The sequence below is a fragment of the Belonocnema kinseyi genome, chromosome 5, assembly GCF_010883055.1.
Source record: "Belonocnema kinseyi isolate 2016_QV_RU_SX_M_011 chromosome 5, B_treatae_v1, whole genome shotgun sequence".
NCBI classification, from domain to species: domain Eukaryota; kingdom Metazoa; phylum Arthropoda; class Insecta; order Hymenoptera; family Cynipidae; genus Belonocnema; species Belonocnema kinseyi.
Window position 1 is genome coordinate 127,878,508 of NC_046661.1, and position 22,644 is coordinate 127,901,151.

General features: G+C 20.4%; 1 protein-coding gene across 2 annotated transcripts in view; it reads right to left on the minus strand.

The window, feature by feature from the left end:
* Nucleotides 1-4,142: 4,142 nt before the first annotated feature.
* Nucleotides 4,143-22,644, minus strand: part of LOC117172636 (X-ray repair cross-complementing protein 6-like) — a 49,239-nt gene continuing 30,737 nt past the window's right edge. For both annotated transcript variants that reach the window (XM_033360742.1, XM_033360743.1), the window contains exons 5-10: nucleotides 20,242-20,365; nucleotides 19,808-20,027; nucleotides 13,166-13,327; nucleotides 12,843-13,070; nucleotides 4,473-4,630; nucleotides 4,143-4,366 (exon numbers count right to left, since the gene is read on the minus strand). In XM_033360742.1, coding sequence (XP_033216633.1) covers nucleotides 4,250-4,366; nucleotides 4,473-4,630; nucleotides 12,843-13,070; nucleotides 13,166-13,327; nucleotides 19,808-20,027; nucleotides 20,242-20,365 — 1,009 coding nt within the window. In that variant the 3' untranslated portion in view covers nucleotides 4,143-4,249. The remainder of the gene's footprint in view (nucleotides 4,367-4,472; nucleotides 4,631-12,842; nucleotides 13,071-13,165; nucleotides 13,328-19,807; nucleotides 20,028-20,241; nucleotides 20,366-22,644) is intronic.

The following is a 22,644-nucleotide window of genomic DNA, read 5'->3' on the forward strand; positions in this document are numbered from 1 at the left end:
TTTTCGACAAAATATATGAAATTTAAACTAAAAAAGAGAAATTTTCAAAAAGTAGTTATATTTTGCATTTAAAAAAAATTAATTTTCACACTATAAATGGAAATTTTGAGTAATTTTTAATTTGAAAAAATTATTTTTTTTTAATGCAAAATATAACTGTTTTGTTAAAAAAATTTCTTTTTTAGTTTATATTTCATATATTTTGTCGAAAAACTTAATTTTATGACAGAAAATTAATATTCCTGTTCGAAAACTAATATTATTGTTAAAAAATTAACATTTTTTTGTTTTCAAATTTATTTTTATATTAGAAAATTCATCTTTTTTGCTAAAAATTCATCAGTTGAAAATTCATAAGTTTGTTTGAAAATTCATCATGAAGGTTTAAAATTAATTTTTAAACTGAAAATTTATTTAACTAGAAAATTCAACTATTTGGTTGAAAATTTCTCTTTTTTAGTTGAAATTTCATATATTTTGTTGAAAAATTCAATTTTATGGCAGAAAATTAATATTCCTGTATGAAAATTGATCTGTTTCTTTAAATTAAATTTTTTTATTATCAGTTGTAAACTGATTTCTTTTAGTTCAAAATTCAACTATGTGTTTGAGATTTCATGTATTTTTTGAAAATTCTTTTTTTTTTGTAGAAATTAATTTTTTGTTTTAAAATTCAAGAATTCCAGTTAAATATTCATCATTTCAGGAGTAATTAATAACTTTAATTGAAAATTAAACATTTGAAAATTAATTTTTTCAACTGAAAATATAATTAACCCAATTTTGGTGTAAAAATTGATGCTTTTAGTGCAAAATTTAACTATTTAGTTTGAAAATTTCTCTTACTTTAAAATTGATCTTTTTGTTTGAAACTTAATTTTTTTGTTTGAAAACTTTTCTTCATATCTGAAAATTCATCATCAAAGTTTAAAATTAATTTTTTCAACTAAAAATTCATATAAAATGTCAATTTTTAGTGTGAAAATTGATTTTTTTTAATGCAAAATATAACTATTTGGTTGGAATTTTCTCTTTTTTAGTTGAAATTTTATATATTTGGTTAAAAAATTTACTTTTTTGGTAGAAAAATAATAATTCCTGTTTGAAAATTGATCTTTTTCTTTGAAAATTCATATTTTTTGCTAAAAAATTATTTATTCCAGTTAAAGATTTATAATTTCAGTAATAATTAATAACTTTCATTAAAAATTAATTTTTTCAACTGAAAATATCATTATTCCAATTTTTTTGTAAAAATTGATATTTTTAGTGCAAAATTCAAATATGTAATTTGAAAATTTGTCTATTTTAGTTGAAAATTGTTCTTTTTTATTTAATAAATCATGTATTTTGTTAAAAAATCCTTTTTTTCTGTTAAAAAATTAATATTTTTGGTTTAGAATTGATCTTTTTGTTTGAAACTTAATTCTTTTGTTTGAAAATAACTTTCTTGTTTGCAAATTTATCTTTATTTTAGAAAATTCCTCTTTTTCCTAAAAATTCATCAGTTAAAAATTTATAAGTTTGTTTCGAAATTCATCATTAAGGTTTAAAATTAATTTTTCAACTGAAAATTTATTTAACTATTCTATTTTTGGCGAGAAAAATGATATTTTTCATGTAAAATTCAACTATTTTGTTAAAAATTTCTCTTTTTTAATATTTTTAACTTAGAATTGATAAATTTGAAAACAAAAAATGTATTTTTTCACAAAAATATCAGTTTTCAAAGAGGAATACCTAATTTCTGCCATAAAAATAAATTTTTCGACAAAATATATAAAATTTAAACTAAAAAAGAGAAATTTTCAACAAAATAGTTATATTTTGCATTAAAAAAAAATCAATTTTCACACTAAAAATGGAAATTATAAGTAAATTTTCAGTTGAAAAAATTAATTTTTTTTAGTGCAAAATATAACTACTTTGTCGAAAAATTGATATTTGTGGCAGAAAATTAATATTCCTGTTCAAAAAATAATATTTTTGTTAAAAAATTAAAATTTTTTTGTTTGCAAATTTTTTTTTATCAGAAAATTCATCTTTTTTGCTATAAGATCATCAGTTGAAAATTCACAAGTTTGTTTGAAAATTCATCATGAAGGTTTAAAATAATTTTTAAACTGAAAATTTATTTGAATATTCCTTTTTTGGCGTAAAAATTGATATTTTTAATGTCAGATTGAACTATTTGTTTCAAAAATTGTCTTTTTTAGTTGAAATTTCATATATTTTGTTAAAAATTCATTTTTCTGGCAGAAAATAATATTCTTGTTTAAAAAATGGTCTTGTTGTTTGAAAGTTATTTTTTGATTGCTAGAAAAATTAGTTATTCAAGTTAAAGATTCATTATTATTCATTATTATTTCATTATTATTATTTATTTTTTCATTATTTCATTATTTTAGTTGAAAACTCATAAGTTTGTTTGAAATTTTTTTCGCAGGAAATGCATTTTTTAAAATTTAAATTTAATTGTTTTATTATCAGTTCAAAATTCATTTCTTTGTACTTCAAAATTCAACAATTTGTTTGAGATTTAATGTATTTTTTTATTATTTTTTTTATAAAAAATAATTTGTTTGTTTTAAAATAAAAGAATACCAGTTAAAGATATTTTTTTAGTGTAAAATTCAACTATTTAGTTCGAAAATTTGTTTTTTTTTTAGCTGACAACTGGTCTTTTTTATTTAAAAATTCACGTATTTTGTTGAAAAATAATTTTTTTTGTGATAATAAATAACTTTAATTGAAAATTAATTATTTGAAGATTGATTTTTTCATCTAAAAATTTAATTATTTCAATTTTTGTGTAAAAATTGATATTTTTAGTGTTGGTAGGTAATTAATATTGATTTTTAAAAAGTGATCGCTTTGTTTCAAAATTAATCTTTTTTGCTAAAAAAAACTATTTATTTCAGTTAAATATTGATTATTATAGGCGAAAATTCATAAATCTTTTTGCAATTTTTTTTTTTTAAATTATTTTTTCGCTGCAAATGTGACTTCAATTTTTTGTAGAAAATTAATATTTTTTTGGTCAAAATTTTATCTTCATGTTTTCGGGTAAAAAATTCCACTATTTTGTTGAAAAATCGAATTTTTTGTTTACGAATTAATTTTTTTGCTAACCATGTAACGAATCCATTTTTTTGTTGAACATTCTTTTTTTTTGGTAAAAATTTTACCTTCATATTGTCGGGCAGAAAATTCCACTATTTTGCTGAAAAATCGATATTTTTTTGGTTAAAAATGGTTATTTTTTGGTTAAAAATTAATTTTTTCGCTATCAATGTATCTATTCAAATTTTATTTTGTTGAAAATTTATCTTTTTTTGATAAAATAGTTTTAAAAATATTTTCGGGTAGAAAATTCAACTATTTTGTTGAAAAATCGATTTTTTTTGGTTAAAAATTAATTTGTTCGCTAACCATGTAACTACTCCGTTTTTTTTTGTTGAAAATTCTTTTTTTTTCGTAAAAATTTTACCTTCATATTTTCGGGTAGAAATTCCACTATTTTGTTGAAAAATCGATATTTTTTTGGTTAAAATTAATTTTTTCCCCTGAAAATGTAACTATTCCATTTTTTGCATAAAATTGTTATTTTTTGTTAAAAATTAATTTTTTCGCTAGCAATGTATCCATTCAAATTTTATTTTGTTGAAAATTTAACTTTTTTTTGATAAAAATATTTTTTAAAATATTTTCTGGTAGAAAATTCATTTATTTTGTTGAAAAATCGATTTTTTTGGTAGAAAATTAATTTTTTAATAGCTAAAAATGTAACTATTCCATTTTTTCTTGAAAATTTAACTTTTTTTATTGAAAATTCAGCTATTTAATGGAAGCATAACTTTGGATGAAAATTCAACTACTACTAGTATCACTTTTGGTTGAGAATTCAGCTTTTTTTAAATTAATCTTTTTTTATAGAATTCAGCTGATTTTATTTTAAATTTAAATCATTTTTCTTTAAATTTCAACTATGACATTTTCCTTGAAGAATCAATATTTTTGTATTGAAAATTAAACTACTTGGTAGAAAATAGCACTCTTTTAATCAAATTTTTTTTTGTTTTTATAATTTTTGCTGAATTAAAAATAAGTAAATAACATTAGGCATTCATAAGTTTTTATAAAAATACAAACTCACCATTTATTTCAAGATTTAAAGTTTCTTAAACGAAAAAACAAAACTTGTTCAAGCACAAACTTAGTATCAAAAATAGAAATAAATCTTCGAAGTTTATCGACGAAAATATTGGTAGACTGCATCGATCACCTGTGCTTTTTTATTACCTGAAACCGCGACTTTATGCTGCTTTAAAAATTCCCTCAGTTGAGCAACAGTAAGAGAATCGAGCTGAAAAATAAATTACAAGAAATAAATACAATTATTATCAATTAAAAATAAATATTTTTGTTAATTTCGGTAATTGAATAAATAAAAAAGAATCTGTGATTATTACTTTATTCGTTTTAACGAGAAGCTGCATTTCTTGATCGTCGACAAGTTTTACTTTTTTTACAGGCGCAGGACCTTCTTCATCTTCTTCCCTTATATTAAAAATCCTGCGGTACTCATCCATTATAGGCGCAACTCGTTCTTTAATTTTCTCAGACGGAACTAGCCGGAAAATTAAAAATATTCAGTTGCATTTTTTAAAAATAATTATTTATTTTTTGTCAATATTTAAAATTAGAGTAAAATGAAATATGGTGAATTTAAAAGAAAATAGGGGAGTACATTTTTTTTCTGGACAAATTTTTGCATTTTTCAAAATAATCGGATTATGTAAACATTTTTGTTTCTGGGAATTGAATTCTTATTTTTAATTTAGAAAGCTTTGATAAATTACATTAGAAGATATTCTTAAATATATTAGTACCATTGATTAATTTAATAATTATTCAAAATAATTTTTATTTTGTCTTTTTATACTTAAAGTTCAGTGGATATTTAGATCAAATTAATAATCAAACTATATTAATTTCAAATTGAAAACGCTTCAAATTCCTGAGTGTTGGAGAAAAAATATTGCATTTTAAACGATATAGTTCAATTTTTAACCCAATAGTTGAATTTTCTGCCAAAAAATCTTAATTTTCAAAGAAAAAAGACTATTTTGCATCAAACTACATAAATTCTCAACCCAATACTTAAATTTTTAACTGAAAAAATTAATTTTCAACTAAACAGTGGCATTTTCTGGCAAACAGATGAATTTTTTGAACGAATAGATGAATTTTTAACTAAAAAATACGAATTTGGAACCAAATAGTTCGATTTTGAACTGAAAAATATGAAATTTTTAACCAGGAATGGAATAGTTAAATTCTCAGTTAAGTGAATTATTTTTTTACAAAAAAAAACACATTTTTTAATAAAATAGTGAAATTTTCCGCTAGAATAGTTCAATTTCTAGTTAAAAAATTAATGTTATTTGAAAAAGAAAACGAATGTTCAACCAAGTAGTTAAATTTTTAACCAAAGAGAAAAATTTACAATTAAAATGATAAATCGTCAACCATAAAAGAAGAATTTTCAAACAGAGTTAAATTTTTTAGTGAAATTTTCAGTTAAAGAAATTATTATTAAAAAAACACAAATTTACAGCTGAATTTTTTACCAAATAATATTAATTTTTAAAGAAAAAATACGAATTTGCAACGAAATACATGAATTTTCAACCGAATACTTGAATTTTCAACTAAAAAATATGAATTTGGAACCAAATAGTTGAATTTTGAACTAAAAAAGTCAAATTTTTAAACAAAAATAGAATAGTTAAATTATCAGTTGAGGAAATTATTTTTTTTTTTACAAAACAATGAATTTTTAATAAAAAGCGAAATTTTCCGCTGGAATATTTCAATTTTCAGTTTACAAAATTATTAATAAAAAACACAAATTTACATTTAAAAAAGTTGAATTTTAAATCAGTGATTAATTTTTAACCAAACTGATGAATCTCTAACTGAAAAAGTTGAATTTTCTACCAAAAAATATTAATTTTTAAAAACAAAATACATGAATTTCCAACGGAATAGTTAAATTTTTAACTAAAAAATATGAATTTTTAACCAAATATTAAAATTTTTAACTGAAAAACATCAAATTTTTAACTGAAAATGGAATAATTAAATTATCAGTTCAAGAAATTATTTTTTTACAACAAAAAATCAATTTTTAATAAAATAGCGAAATTATCGGCTACAACAGTTCCATTTTTATATTTAAAAAACTTAATTTGCTTTAAAAAAACGAATGATTAACCAAATAGTTAAACTTTTAACTAAAGAGATAAATTGGCAATTCATTGAAATAAAAAAATTTTAACCAAAAAAGAAGAATTGTCAAACAGAGTTCAATTTTTAGTTTAAGAATTATTCATAAAAAAGACAACTTTACAACGAAAAAGTTAAATTTTAAGTCAGTAAAGAATTTTTAACTAAACTGATGAATCTTTAACTGGAAACAGTTGAATTTTCTAACCAAAAATATTAATTTTTAAAGAAAAAAATACTATTTTGCAACAAAATACATGAATTTTTAACCAAATGATTGAATTTTTAACTAAAAAATACGAATTTGGAACCAAATAGTTGGATTTTTAATTGAAAAAGATCACATTTTTAACCAAGAATGAAATGGTTAAATTCTCAGTTAACGAAATGATTTTTTACCAAAAAAAAACAACAAATTTTTAATTAAATAACGAAATTATTCACTAGAATGGTGCAGTTTTTAGTATAAAAAAATTCATTTTCATTAAAAAAACGAATGTTTTTTGTTTAAAAAATGGTTACTAAAAAAAAACACAAATTTACATAGAAAAAGTTGAATTTTAAATCAGTGAGGAATTTTCAACTAAACTGATGAATCTTTAACTGGAATAGTTGAATTTTCTACCAAAAAGATGAATTTTCAAACAAGCATATTAGTGTTCTACCAAAAAGGACGATTTTTCAACAAAAAATCGAAAAATTAAATTTTCAGTAAAAAAAACAACGAATTTTCAAAAAAATTGATGAATTTTTCACTAAAATGATGAATGAATTGAAAAAATTTAACTTTCAAACAAATGATTTTATTATCAAACAAAAAGATGAATTTTCTGCTAAAACAACGTATATTTAACTGGAATATTTCAATTGTTAGCGCAAAAAATTAATTTTCAAAAAAGATGATTAATTTTCTGCAAAAAAATATGATTTTTCAACAAAATACTTAAATTTGCAACCAAATAGATGAATTATGTAACAGAATTTTCAACAAAAAATGTACTAATTATATTTTAAGTTAAAAAATTAATTTTCAACCAAACTTATTTTACTAAATTTATGAATTTATGAAATAATTAAATTTTAATCTAAAAACTATTAATTAACAAAAAATGGAAAAGATCAATTTACAGTAAAAATATTAATGTTCCAAATAAAAATAAGGTTTTCATGAAAAGTGATGAATTTTCCACTAAAATAATGAATCCTTCAACTGGAATAGATGAGATTTAAATAAAAAAAATAAAATTTTAACTAAAAAGATCAATTTTCAACGAAATTTATGAATCTTTAACTAAAATAATTTAATTATCAACTAATAAGATGAATTTTCAAACAAAAAGATTTATTTCTGCAAAAAAGATCAATTTTCCAACAAAATTAATCAATTTTCAACCAAATAGTTGAATTTAGAACTAAAGACGATGAACTTTTAACAAAAAATCGAAAAGTTAAATTTTCAGTTAAAAAAATTAATTTTCATTAAAAAAACAAATGTTCAACCAATTAGTTAAATTTTCAATCGACAAGATTAATTTTCAAACAAATAGTTAAATTTTGAACTAAAAATAAATATTTTTTAACCAAAAATCCAGAAATTAAATTTTCAGTTTAAAAAATTAATTTTCCAGACAAAAAAAATCATTTGAAAGATAATTAATGAATTTTCCACTCAAATGAAGTTTTCAATTGGAATAGATAAGATTTAAATAATTTTTTTTGTTGAAAAAATCAGTTTGACATTCAAAGAAGTAGTTTTATTATTAAGAAAAAAGATGAATTTTTAACTAAAATAATAAATATTTGAGTGGAATATTTGAATTAATTTTTCAACGAAATAGTCTAGTTTTTATCTAAAAAAAGGGACATTTTTACCCAAATAGTTGAATTTTCTATTATAATTCGAAACAAAAAATGTAATAATTAAATTTTAATTTAAAAGAATTAATTTTAAAACAAAATTATTTAACTAAATTGATGAATTTTTAATGGGAATAAAAAAAAATGGAAAAGATAAATTTTCAGTTAAACAAAATTAATTTTCCATACAAAATTTTTGTTTTTTAGTGGAAAATTGATGAATTTTCCACTAAAAAAAATAAATTTTCTACTAAAATAATGAATATTTGAGTGAAATATTTGAATTTTCAACTAATAAGATGAATTTTTAACCAAGAAGATTAATTTCTAACAAAAAAATATACACTTTCGACAAAAGATTATATTTTGTAAACAAATACATGAATTTGGAACTAAAAACAATTCATTTTTAACAAAAAATGGGTAAGATAAATTTTCAGTTAAAAATCATTATTTTTCCACACAATAATAATTTTGTTCAAGAAAACTGATGAATTTTCTACTAAAATAAAGAATCCTTTAACCGGAATAAATGAGATTTAAATCAAAAAGATTAATTAAAAAAAAAAGAGTTTAACTTTAAAAGAATTACTTTTATTATCAACCAAATTGATGAATTTTCAACTAAAATAATGAATATTTAAGTAGAATATTTTATCTTTTGACAAAAAAGATTAATTGTCTATCAAGAAGAATAATATTCTACCAAAAAATACAATTTTCCAACAACAACAAAATTAAATTTTCAGTTTAAAAAATTAATTTTTCACGTAACCAAATTTTTTTTCAAGAAAAAATTGTTGAATTTTCAACTAAAAAGACTACCAAAAAAAATAAATTTTCAACAAAAAATACTATTTTGCAACAAAATTGATAAATGTTGAATTTAAAAAATCGATTTTCAACCAAATAATTGAATTTTGTGTTAAAATTCTCAACAAAAAATGTCATAATTAAATTTTTAATCAAAAAATAAATTTTTAATCAAAATTATTGAGCTAAATTAATGAATTTTGAATGGAAATAGTGCAATTTAAATCAAAAAGATTCATTTTCAACTAAATTCATGAATCTTCAACTAAATTAGTTAAATTTAAATCTAAAAACTATTAATTTAAAAAAATGCAAAAGATAAATTTTCAGTTTAAAAAATTAATTTTCCATGAAAAATTTGTTTTTTTCAAGAAAATCGATGAATTTTCCACTAAAAAAAGAAATTTTCAAACAAAATAACGAATATTTGAGTGGAATATTTGAATTTTCAACTAATAAGATGAATATTTAACCAAGAATGGAATAATTAAATTTAATTATATCATATTTAATTAATTTAATATAAATTTTAAATTTAAAAGGATCAATTTTAAACAAAAAATTCTATTTTGCAACAAAATTGATCAATTTTTAATTTAAAAAATCGATTTTCAACCAAATAGTTAAATCTAGAACTAGAAAAGATTGATTTTTAACCAAAAATCAAAAAGTTGAACATTCAGTTTAAAAAATTAATTTTCCACACAACCAAATTTTTTTTTCAAGAAAAAATGGTTGAATTTTTAACTAAAATAATCAATGTTTAAGTAGAATATTTGATCTTTAAAAAAAATGAATTGTCAAACAAGAAGATTAATTTTCTACCAAAAGATACGATTTTTCAACAACAAAATTAAATTTTTAGTTTAAAAAATTAATTTTCCGCACAACCAAATTTTTGTCAACAAAATTCCTGAATTATTCAACTAAAAAGACGAATTTTCAACTAAAATAATGAATTTTGAAATGGAATATTTAAATTTTTAACTAATAAGATGAGTTTTTAACCTAAAAAAGTTAATTTCTACCAAAAAGGAAAAATTTTAAATAAAAAATACTATTTTGCAAAAAAATTGATAAATGTTGAATTTAAAAAAATCGATTTTCATCCAAATTGTTGAATTTTGTATTAAAAATCTCAACAAAAAATGTAATAATTAAATTTTTAGTTAAAAATTAATTTTTATCCAAAGTTATTTAACTAAATTGATGAATTTTGGATGGGAATAGATCAATGTAAACCAAAAAGATTAATTTTCAACTAAATTCATGATTTTTTAACTGAAATAGTTAAATTTAACTCTGAAACTATCAATTTAAAAAAACTGTAAAAGATCAATTTTCAGCTTAAAAAATTAATTTTCCACACAATTTTTTTTGTAAGAAAATTGATGAATTTTCCACTAAAAAAATAAATTATTAACTAAAATAATGAGTATTTGAGTGGAATATTTTAATTTTCAACCAATAAGAAGAATTTTTAACCAAGAAGATTCATTTCTATCAGAAAAGATAGATTTTCAACAAAAAATTATATTTTGCAACAAAATACATCAATTTTGAATTTAAAAATTTCAATTTTTAACAGGATGAGATCAATTTAGTTTAAAAAAATTAAGTTTCCACACAAAAATAATTTTTTTGCAAGAAAATTGATATATTTAACTGGAATAAATGAAATTAAAAACAAAAAGATAAATTAAAAAAAAATAGTTTGACTTTAAAATAAGCTGTTGTATTATCAACCAAATTGATCAATTTTCAACGAAAATAATGAATATTTAAGTGGAATATTTTAATCTTTAACAAAAAAGATGAATTTTCAAACAAGAAGATTAATTTTCTACCAAAAAATTAGATTTTTTCACAAAATACATGAATTTCGAAAGAAACAGTTGATTGTTCAACTAAAAAATACGAACTTTGAACTAAATAGTTTAAATTTTTAAATAAAAAATTAATTTTCAAACAAAAATGTGAATATTTAGATAAAATTAATGTGATTTCTATATTAGATTTTATTTAAAATCCTGTAAAATTTTAATTCTCCGAAAAAAATATTGCAGTTTTAAGACTGCAGATGAATTTTTAACCAAATACTTGATTTTTCTCCCAAAAAAGGTGGATTTTCAACGAAAAATACTATTTTGCATCATGATAAAATAATTCTCAACTGAATAGTTCAATTTTTAGCTGAAAGAGTAATTTTCAACGAACTTGTTGAATTTTGCACTAAATAGTTACATTTGGAAACAAGAATCAAAATTTTTAGTTAAAAAAAATTAATTTTGCACGCAAAAGAAAATTTTCAAAAAAATTAATGAATTTTTCAATAAAATTATGAATCCTTCAACTGAAATAGATAAGATTTAAATATAAATTTTTTTAACAAATCAGTTTAACTTTAAAGGAAGTAGTTTTAGTATCAACCAAAAAGATGAATTGTTAACTAAAATAATATTTAATTAAGTGGAATATTTGGATTTAAACAACAACAAAAATGAATTTTCAAAGAAATTTAATTTTCTACACAGAAATACAAACTTATTTAACTAAATTGATAAATTTTTAATGGTAATAGATCAGTTTAAACCAAAAAGATTCATTTTTAATCAAAAATGGAATAATAAAATTCAAACTGAAAAGATCAATTTTCAACAAAATTGATGAAATTTGAAATGAAAAAGTAAAAGATTATTTTTCTACACAAAAATACACAGATTTTTAAGCAAAGTAATGAGTAGTTTTAGATAAAAAAAATATAAATTTTTAACAAAAGAGTTTAGAAATTAATCAAGTACTTTTATTTTCAACCAAAAAGACGAATTTTCCAACAAAAAGATTAATTTTCTACCAAAAAGACGGTTTTCTAGAAAATACAACAAATTTTAACTAAAAAAGACAAATTTTAGACAAAACAGTTAAAAATTTATTTCAAAAATTAATTTTCAAAGAAACTTTTTTCATTTTAAATAAAAAAAAAATTAAATTCTACCAAAGGAGACCAATTTTCAAAAAAAAAAATAATTTTCTATTAAAAAAGATGAACTTTCACCCTAAATAAATTAATTTTTAACCAAAAAGATCATTTTTTATCTAAAATGATAAATTTATAACTACAAAAAATAATTTTTTAATTATAAATTTCAAGTTTTGAACGAGTAGTTGAACTTTCGATGAAAAGACGAATTTTCAACAATAAAGTTGATTTTCTAAAAAAAAATTTTAATTTTTAACAGAAAATTTTATTTTGAACAAGAATATATGAAGTTTCAACGAAAAAATTTATTTTTATCCACATAGATAAATTTTAAACTGAAATTACGAATCTTCAAGAACAAATTTATTTTTAATAAATAAAAAAACTTAAGGATGAATTTAATAGTTGATATTTCAACCAGAGATTTTTATTTTTAATAAAAAACAGGTGAATTCAACCATGGATGACAAGTTTTCAACTAAAAATTTAACTTCCAACCAAATAATTGAATGTTCGGCCCTCACGAAAAAAAATGTTTACAAAACAATTAAATTTTACAACCCGAGAAAACTAATTATCAACACAAAAATTAATTTTCAACACGAAAAATAAATTTTCAACCACAATAATAAATATAAAACAACAAATAATTTTTTAATAATAAAGTTAAAGTTTTAAACAAGTAGTTAAACTTTCAATATAAAAAAACCACTAATTTTCAACCAAAAAGGGAATTTTCTACCAAAGCGATTGAATTTTCGATCTGAAAGGACAAATTTTCTACAAAAAAAATTGAATTTTTACCAAAAAAACCCGAAATTTTAATTTTTTAAATAGTGAAACTTTCAAGCAAATAATTTAATTTTTAAGAAAATAGTAAAATTTTTAACAAAATATTTACGTGTCGAGTCAGGAGGCAAAATCCTTTGTTCTAGGTCCAAAGCCAAAGCTTCAATATTCGCAATTTGCGTTCCCAATTTCGGATTCTTAAACAAACTCGCATCGAATTTAATTTTCGTTTTTTTGAGGATTTTTTTAAAAACGCCGACTGCCTCATCATCAGCTTGAGTTGGTCTATCATTCAAAAATCTTGATTTAGGTAAAACATTGTCCAGATTCCTCACATGATCTATAAAAAAAAAATTTATTCAGCATTACAAATTTGAAAATTACTAACTTGATTTATTGCAAATATTTTGAGGTAATTTTTATTTTTTGAATTACCTTCATAAGGCATTTTGTAAATGAAAAATCCTCCTTTCTGCACACTTGGAAAAAAGTAAAACATTTTCGGGGCAGTATGAATTCTGTAAGAGATTCTGCAAACTGCCATCAAGTTCAATTCTTCGCACTTGACAACCAAGCCGGAAAAAAACTCTTTTTGCTCTGGAAAGAAAAAGAGATTTTCAATCAATCAAGAAAGTTTTTTTTTATTTTCTAACCCAGATTAATTTTTTTTATATTTCAAAAGAATTTAAAGTATTATAGATTTCACAGAAACTTTAAAGATTTCAAACTATTTTAGATGTCTTCAAAGATTTAAAAAAATTTCAAAACGATTTCTAAATTTTAAAAATATTTTAGCAAACTTTCATTTTTTAAGATTTCAATAGATTTCAAAATATTACAGAAGGTTTAACAAATTTCAAAATATTTTCGAAGTTTTCAAAGATTTCGCAAATATTTAAAGAATTTAAAAGAATCCAAAATATTGCAGAAATTTTTTAAAACTTCGCAAAGATTTGAAAAATTTTAAAACATTTAACAAGAGTTTCAAAAATTTCCAAAATTTAAAACAATTTAAAAAATATTTTAAAGACTTCAAAATATTTCAAAACATTACCGAAAATTTAAAAGATTTAACCAATTTTTTTAAAAAGCTTTCGCAAATATTTTGAAGATTACAAAAATTTCCAAAAAGTTTTAAGAGTTTTAGAAAATTTCACAAAGATTTCAAAACTTTCAGAAGGTTTAAAACGATTTAAAAAGTACACTAATTTAAATAAATAAAAAATATTTCAATGAGTTCAAAATATTTCAAAACTTTCAAAAGATTTCGCAAAGATTTCAAAAAGATTTCTGTGGACAAAAAGATTTTAAAGGCTTCAAAATATTTTAATGAGTTCAAAACATTTCAAAACATTACCGAAAATTTAAAAGATTTACCAATTTTTTAAAAAAGTCTTCAAAGATTTCAAAATATTTCAAAATTTTTTAAAAGATTTCGAAGATTTCAATATATTTCATAATTTTTCGAAAGATTTCACAAAGTATTAACAGAGTTCAGAAAGATTTTAAACGTTTTACAAAGATTTAAAAATATTATAAATAGTTGAAAAATTTCAAAATATTTCAGAGGACATTAAAGATTCTAAAAATTTTCCCAAATTTTAAAAGATAACATTTAAAGAGGTCAAAATATTTCCAAGATTTTACAAAGATATCAAATGTTTCAAAAAGTTTCAGAAGACTTGAAACATTTCAAAATATATCAAAAACTTTACAAATATTTTGAAGATTAAATTTTTTTTAGTTTTTTTTCAAAAGAATTCAAAGTGTTTATAGATTTCACTGAGACATTAAAAATCCCAAAAAATTTTGAAGATTTCAAAATATTTTAGAAGTATTCAAAGATTTTTTTAAATTTTAGAAAGATTTTAAAAATCTCAAAAAAATTGAAAATATTTCAGCAGGCTTCACATTTCTTTTAAAGATTTCAATAGATTTAAAAATATTACAAAAGGTTTAACAAATTGCAAAATGTTTCCGAATTCTTCAAAGATTTCGCAAATATTTCAGAATTTAAAAGAATCAAAAATATTTCAGAAATTAAAAAAAAACAACCCTAAAGATTTGAAAGATTACAAACTATTTAACAAAGGTTTCAAAAAATTTTTAAATACTTTAAAGATTTCAGAAAATTCAAAAGATTTCTGAAGTTTTCAAATATTACACAAATATTTCATAGATTTCAATATTTAAAAATATTTTAAGGATATCAAAAATTTTTAAATATTTCGAAGCTTTGAAAAATTTTCAGAAGGCTTTGAAGAGTTCTAAAAGATTGTTGAATTTCAAAATATTCTTCAATTTTGAAATCTTTAAAAAATTTTGGAGTCTTCTGAAGTATTTTGAAAACCTAGAAATATTTTTGAAGTTTCAAATATTTTAAGAACTACAAGACATCAAAGATTTTACAAAAAATTTGAGAAAACTTCAAAAACTTCTTAAAGAATTGAAAGATTTCAAAATATTTGACAAAGAGTTCAAACATTTAAAAAGATTTTAAAAGCTTTGGATTATTTAAAAAAAATTCTCCAATATTTAAAAAATTTCACAAAGATTTTAAAAAGTTAATTTTTTTTAAATCTTTGAAAACTTGAAAATTTAAAAGCTAAAGAAAAATGTAACAATTTAAACAATGTTTAAATTTAAATATTAAACGAAAATATTATTTTCGTCCATGTCAAAGATTTCACACAAGTTTCATAAGCATTTCAAAAAGTTCAGAAAATAACATTAAAAAAATTTGTTTTTAATGATTTCAAAACATTTCAAAGATTTCAAAGATTTCGAAGGATTTTAAAAATTGGATAAGGACTTCAAAGTTTTCAAAATATTTCAAATAATTTAACAAAAATTCAAAGCTTCTAAAATGGTTCAAAAATTTCAATTAATTCTAAAAATATTGGGAAATTTTTTTAAATATTTAAAAAGTTTTATAAGATTTCACAAAGACTTAATGAGATTTTAAAGAGTTCAAAAAGATTTCAAAAATTTCAATTATTAAAAAATGTTTTAAAAGTTTTAGAAAAATTTCACAAAGCTTTCAAAATATTTAAAAAAATTTTAGAGTGCAAAAACATTTCAAAATTTTTACAAGAGTTTCAAAATATTTCCGAATATTTCAAAGATGAATTTTCAACTAAAATAATAAATATTTAAGTAAAATTTTTTAATTATTAACGACAAAAAAATGAATTTTCAAAGAATATTTATTTTCTACCAAGTATTACGATTTTTCAACAAAATTCATCAATTTACAATTTAAAAAATCAATTTTCAACTAAATAGTTGAATTTAGAACTAAAAACGATTAATTTTTAACCAAAAATCGAAAAGTTAAATTTTCAGTTAAAAAAATTAATTTCCACACAACCAAATTTTTGATCAAGAAAATTGTTGAATTTTCAACTAAAAAGACGAACTCTAAAGTAATAAGATAAATTTCTAATCAAGAAGATTAATTTCTACCAAAAAAGATAAATTTTCAACAAAAAATTATATTTTGTAACCAAATAGTTGAATTTTGTGTTAAAATTCTCAACAAAAAATGTCATAATTAAATTTTTAATCAAAAAATAAATTTTGGACTAAATTCATGAATCTTCCACTAAAATAGTTACATTTAAAACTAAAAACTATAAATAAAAAAATGGAAAAGATACATTTTTAGTTTAAAACATTAATTTTTCACACAACAAATTTTTTTTCTAGATTTAAATAGTTAAAATATTTTGTTAAATTGTAAAGTTTTCAAAGATTTAAAAATGTTTTAAACAATTCAAAATATTTTCGTCCATTTTAAAGATTTCACAAAAATTCCATAAACCTTTAAAAAAATTCAAAAATAAAATTTAAAAAAAAATTGAAGTGATTCCAAAACATTTCAAAGATTTCAAAATATTTCAAATGCTTGAAAAATTTAAAAATATTTCTAAACTTTTATAAGATTTCACAAAGACTTCATGAGATTTTATAGATTTCAAAAAGATTTCAAGAATTCCAAAAATATTCCATATTGTTTCTGAAATTTTCAAAGATTTCGCAAACATTCCAAAAGATTGTAAAAAATCTTTGAAAATATTTCATCAGATTTCAAAGGAAATATTTCAAAATATTTTAAAAGATTTCACAAGTATTTCAAAATATATAAAAATATTTTAAAGAGTTCAGAAACATTTCAAAATTTTCACAAAAATGTATAAATATTTCCGAATATTTCAAAGATTTCGGAAAGATTTTGAGATTTCAATCATTTCAAAATAATTTAAAAGTTGTGAAATATTCCATAAATACTTCAGGAGATTTTAAGGAGTTCAAAAATATTTCAGAAATTTCTGAAAGATTTTTAAATATTTTCGAAAATTTCAAAGATTTAACAACTATTCTAAAGATTTCGAAAATTTTCAAGAATTTCTGAAGTTTTTGAAGATTTTAAAAATATTTTCAAGATTCTAAAAATTTCAAAAGATCTTGCAAAGCTTTCAGAAGATTTTAAAGAGTTCAGAAAGATTTTTTAAAAATTGCAGAAAGATTTCATATTTCTCGCTGTTTCAAAATGTTTTCGGACTTCAAAAGACTCCACAGATTCCACAATTTTTTTGAAATTTAATTAGTTTCCAAAAGATCTCAGAGTTCAAAATATTTCAAAATATTTCTGAATATTTGACAAAGATTTTAAACTCACAAAGATTCCAAACTATTACGAAATTTTTGAAAGGTTTTAAAAGAATTCAAGGATTTCAAAAACTTAACAAGATATGATCAAGGCTTCAAACTTTTCAAAATATTTCAAATTATTTCAGAAAACTTCAAAAATTCTAAAAGATTATAAAGAATTTTTAAAGACTTCAAGGCTTTCAAAATATTTTAGAAGACTTCAAAGATTCTAAAATGTTTCCAAAAATTTCGCAAATATCTCAGTTTTCAAAAATTTCCAAAGATCGTAAAAAATCTTCAAATCTATTTCCTCAGATTTCAAAGATTTCGCAAAGATTTTGAAGATTTCAAAAATTTCAAAAAATTTTAAGAATTTTAGAAAATTTCACTAAGATTTGAAAATATTTAATAAATTTCCAAATATTTCAGAACTTTCGAAAAATTTAAAACGATTTAAAAAGTTTTCAAAGATTTCAAAATTTTCAAAACGGTTTCGCAAAGATTTTAGAAAGGTTTCAAACATTTCACGAAAATTTCTGTGGACAAATAGATTTTAAAGAGTTTAAAGTATATTAATGAGTTCAAAATATTTCAATAAATTCTAAAAATATTTCGAAATATTAAAGAAAATTTCAGACTTCGCAAAAATTTTAAAGAGTTCAAAAATTGCAAAAAATTAAAAAAATTTTCGAAGATTCCAAAACTTTCTAAAAGATCTCAAAGAGTTCAAAATATTCTACAATGTTTCCAAAAATTTCGCAAATATTACAAAGATCTCAAAAATTTCAAAAAGTCGTGAAAAAACTTCAAATATATTTCATCAAAATTCAAAGAATTTGAAGATTTCCAAAATTTCAAAAAGTTTAAAGAATTTTAGAAAATTTCTCAAAGATCTTAAAGTATTTCAGAAATTTCCAAAATATTTCAGAACTTTCGAAAGATTTAAAACGATTTAAAAAGTTTTCACAGATTTTAAAATATTTCAAAATTTTTCAAAAGGTTTCGCAAAGATTTTAAAATATTTCAAAATATTTCAATAAATTCTAAAAATATTTCAAAATATTCTAGAAAATTTCAGATTTTGCAAAGATTTTAAGGCTTTTAAACATTTCCAAAGATCTTAAGAATTTTAGAAAATTTCACAAAGATTTCAAAATATTTCAAAACTTTCAAAAGATTTAAAACGAATTAAAAGTTTTCAAAGATTTCAAAAGACTTCAAAATATTTCAAAACATCACCGAAAATGAAAAAGATTTCACAACATTTTTTAAAAAGTTTTCGTCCAGATTTTGAAAATTTCCAAAAATTTAAAGAGTTTGAGAAAATTTCACAAACATTTCATAATATTTCAAAACTCTTAAAAGGTTTAAAACGATCTAAAAAGTTTTCAAAGATTTCATAATATTTCAAAATTTTTCAAAACAATTTGCAAAGATCTTAAAGATTTTAGAAAGATTTCAAACATTTCACGAAGAATTCTGTGTACAAATAAAGAGTTCAAAATATTTCAATGAGTTCAAAATATTTGAAATTACCGCAAATTTTTAAAATTTCATCAATTTTTTTGTAAATTTTTTGAAGGTTTAAAAATATTTCAAAATTTTTCAAAAGATTTCACAAAGATTTTAAAGATTTTAGAAAGATTTCAAACATTTCACGAAAATTTCTGTGGACAAATAGATTCTAAAGACTTCAAAATATTAAAAAATCTTAACGAAAATTTAAAAGATTTCACCAAATGTTAAAAAAATTTCGCAAAGATTTTGAAGATTTAAAAAATTTCCAAAAGTTTTAAAAGTTTTAGAAAAATTCACAAAAATTTGAAAATATTTCAAAACTTTCAAAAGATTTAAAAAGTTTTCAAAAATTTCAAAATATTTCGAAATTTTTCAAAAAATGTCGCAAAGATTTTAAAGGTTTTAGAAAGATTTCAAACATTTCACAAAGATTTCTGCGGACAAATAGATTTTAAAGACTTCAAAATATTTCAATGAGTTCAAAACATTACCGAAAATTTAAAAAATTCCAAAAAATTTTACGAGTTTTAGAAAATTTCACAAAGATTTCAAAATAATTCAGAAATTTGAAGATTTAAAACGATTTAAAAAGTTTTCAAAGGTTTTAAACGTTTTACAAAGATTCGAAAATATTTTAAATAGTTGAAAAATTTCCAAATATTTCAAAATTCATTAAAGACTCTAAAAATGTTTCCAAATATTCAAAAGATAACATTTAATAAGATTTTAATCAATAGAAAAATAAATTCTAAAATACAAAAATCGCCATAAACTACTAAAATAATTGTCAAAACTTTGAAATAGCGTCAACTAAAAAAATTCCAATCACTTTTCCAAATTTCCCAGAACTTTTTCATTATTCCATGATCCTGATTAATTAATTTTCAAATCTGGCATAAAACTTACTTTGGCTTGCGGTGTCTTTGAAAGTTATAAACTTTGGAGGCTCGACGTGATACATCGGATCGCATACAAGTGGCTTAAAGCAAACTGTTTCGACTCCTTTTGTGAAATTATTAAACATCATACTGATTTCTTTCACGTCGAAAACAATTTTCCTGTCTCCAAAGCAAAGGTATTTTGCTATTCCCCCAGCCGAAACGACTTTCGAATTAAATTCTCCTCGCTGAAATATATCGGAATGTAAAAAAAAAACTGAGTAAAATCGAAAAACTTTTCTACCTAAAAAAAGATTAATTTAACACGAAAAAAAACAGTTAAATTTTCGATAAAAATTATGACTTTTTAATAAATAAAATAGTAGTTTATTTTGCTATTCCTTCAGCCGAATCGGAATTTAAAGAAAAAATCGACAAAAAAAGTTATATTTTCGGTCTTACTTCGGGTTCAAATTCGTCTTCATAAAAATCATCATCCTCAGATTTTTTTCTGTAAACCATAAAAGACTTCAGCGGCTCATTCGTCGTTTTGTTAATATGACACGTTTCCGGATACTTTGTTGACCTAACAAAAAATAATTAGACACATTTTTAATTAAATAGATAAATTTTTTTTTAAATATTTAAATTTCGAATTAACCAAAAAGATTAATTTTCTACGAAAAACACACGAATTTTCTACAAAAAATTCATTTTCAACTACACTGAAAATTAAACTATTCTGGTTCTCGTTGCCAATTTTTTTTTTTAGTTTAAAATTCAAGTGTTCTGCTGAAAAATCATCTTTTTGGTTTAAATTAAACTTTTCCAGTTAAGAATTCATCATTTCAGTCCAAAAATTTTGGTTTAAAATTTCTTTAACTGAAAATTTAAAAATTCCATTTTTGGTTGAAAATGTATCTTTTTTAGTCAAAATTCAAATATTTTGTTCGTAAGAATGGTCTTTTTTAGTTAAAAATTTATGTCTTTTGTTGAACATGCAAAGATTTTGAAGAGTTCAAAAATTGCAAAAGATTTGAAAACTTTTCAAAGATTTGAAAACTTTCTAAAAGATCACAAAGAGTTCAAAATATTCTAAAATGTTTCCAAAAATTTCGCAAATATTTCAAAGATTTTAAAAATTACAAAAAATCGTGAAAAAACTTCAAATAAATTTCATTAAAATTCAAAGATTATGAAGATTTCCAAAATTTCAAAAAGTTTCAAGAGTTTTAGAAAATTTCTCAAAGATTTCAAAATATTTCAGAAATTTCAAAATATTTCAGAATTTTCGAAACATTTAAAAAGATTTAAAAAGTTTTCAAAGATTTCAAAAAATTTTTTCAAAATTTTTTAAAAGATTTCACAAAGATTTTAAAGATTTTAGAAAGGTTCCAAAAATTTCAGGAAGATTTCTGAGGACAAATAGATTTTAAAGACTTCAACATTTCTCAATGAGTTCAAAAATTTAATAAATTCTAAAAATAATTCGAAATATTCTAGAAAATTTCAGATTAATGTTTTACGAAAAGCACACGAATTTTCTACAAAAATTTCCTTTTTAACTAAACTGAAAATTTAACTATTCTGTTTTTCGTTGCCAAATTGTTTTTTTTTTTTTAGTTTAAAATTCAAGTGCTCTGCTGAAAATTCATCTTTTTGGTTTAAATTAAACTTTTCCAGTTAAAAATTCATCATCTCAGGCCAAAACATTTGGTTTAAAATTAATTTGTTTTAATGAAAATTTTAAAATTCCATTTTTGGTTGAAAATTTATCTTTTTCTGTCAAAATTCAAATATTTTGTTTGTAAAAATGGTCTTTTTTAGTTGAAAATTTATGTCTTTTGTTGAAAACTTGTTGTTTCTTTTTAGTAGAAAATTAATAATCTTCTCGGTTGGAAATTTAACTATTTTGTTCAAAATTTGATTTTTTACAATATTTTTTACCCGAAAATGTAATTTTTCCATATTTGTTGACTTAAAAAATTTTTTTTTTTTGAAAATTCAACAATTTATTTAAAAATTCATGTTTTTTGATTAAGAAAAATTTATTTAACTTAAAATTTAACAATTTCATTTCTTGGTTGAAAATTTATCTTATATTTGAAAATTTATGTCTTTTGTTGAAAAATTGTTTTTTTTTTCTTCTTGGCCGTCTTGGCTGAATTCTTAACTAAAAACGATTCATTTTTGACAAAAAGAAGAATAGTTAAATTTTCAGTAAAAAAAATTAATTTTCAACTAAAATAAAACAACCATTTTTAATAAAATAGTGAAATTTCAAATGAAAATGATTAATTTAAAACCAAAAAGATTAATTTTCTACGAAAAACACCCGAATTTTCTACAAAAAAGTTACATTTTTATCAAAAAATTTTCAATTATACTGAAAATTTAACTAATCTGTTTTTCGTTGAGAAATGATTTTTTTTAGTTTAAAATTCAAGTGCTCTGCTGAAAATTCATCTTTTTGGTTTAAATTAAACTTTTCCACTTTAAGATTCATCATTTCAGTCGAAAAATTTTGGTTTAAAATTAATTTATTTAACTCAAAATTTAAAAATGTATCTTTTTTAGTTAAAATTCAAATATTTTGTTTATAAGAATGGTCTTTTTTAGGTGAAAATTGATATCTTTTGTTAAAAAACTGTTGTTTCTTTTTGTAGAAAATTAATCTTCTTGGTTGAAAATTCACGTTTTTTTCAAATTCCACTATTTTAGTTAAACTTTCATCAATCTAGTTAAAAATTCATTTTCTTTGGTTTATATTGAACTTTTCCAGTTAAATATTCATCAATTGAATCGTATAAGTTTGGTTAAAAGCAAGTATTTTTTAAACTGAAAATTTAAATATTCTACTTCTGG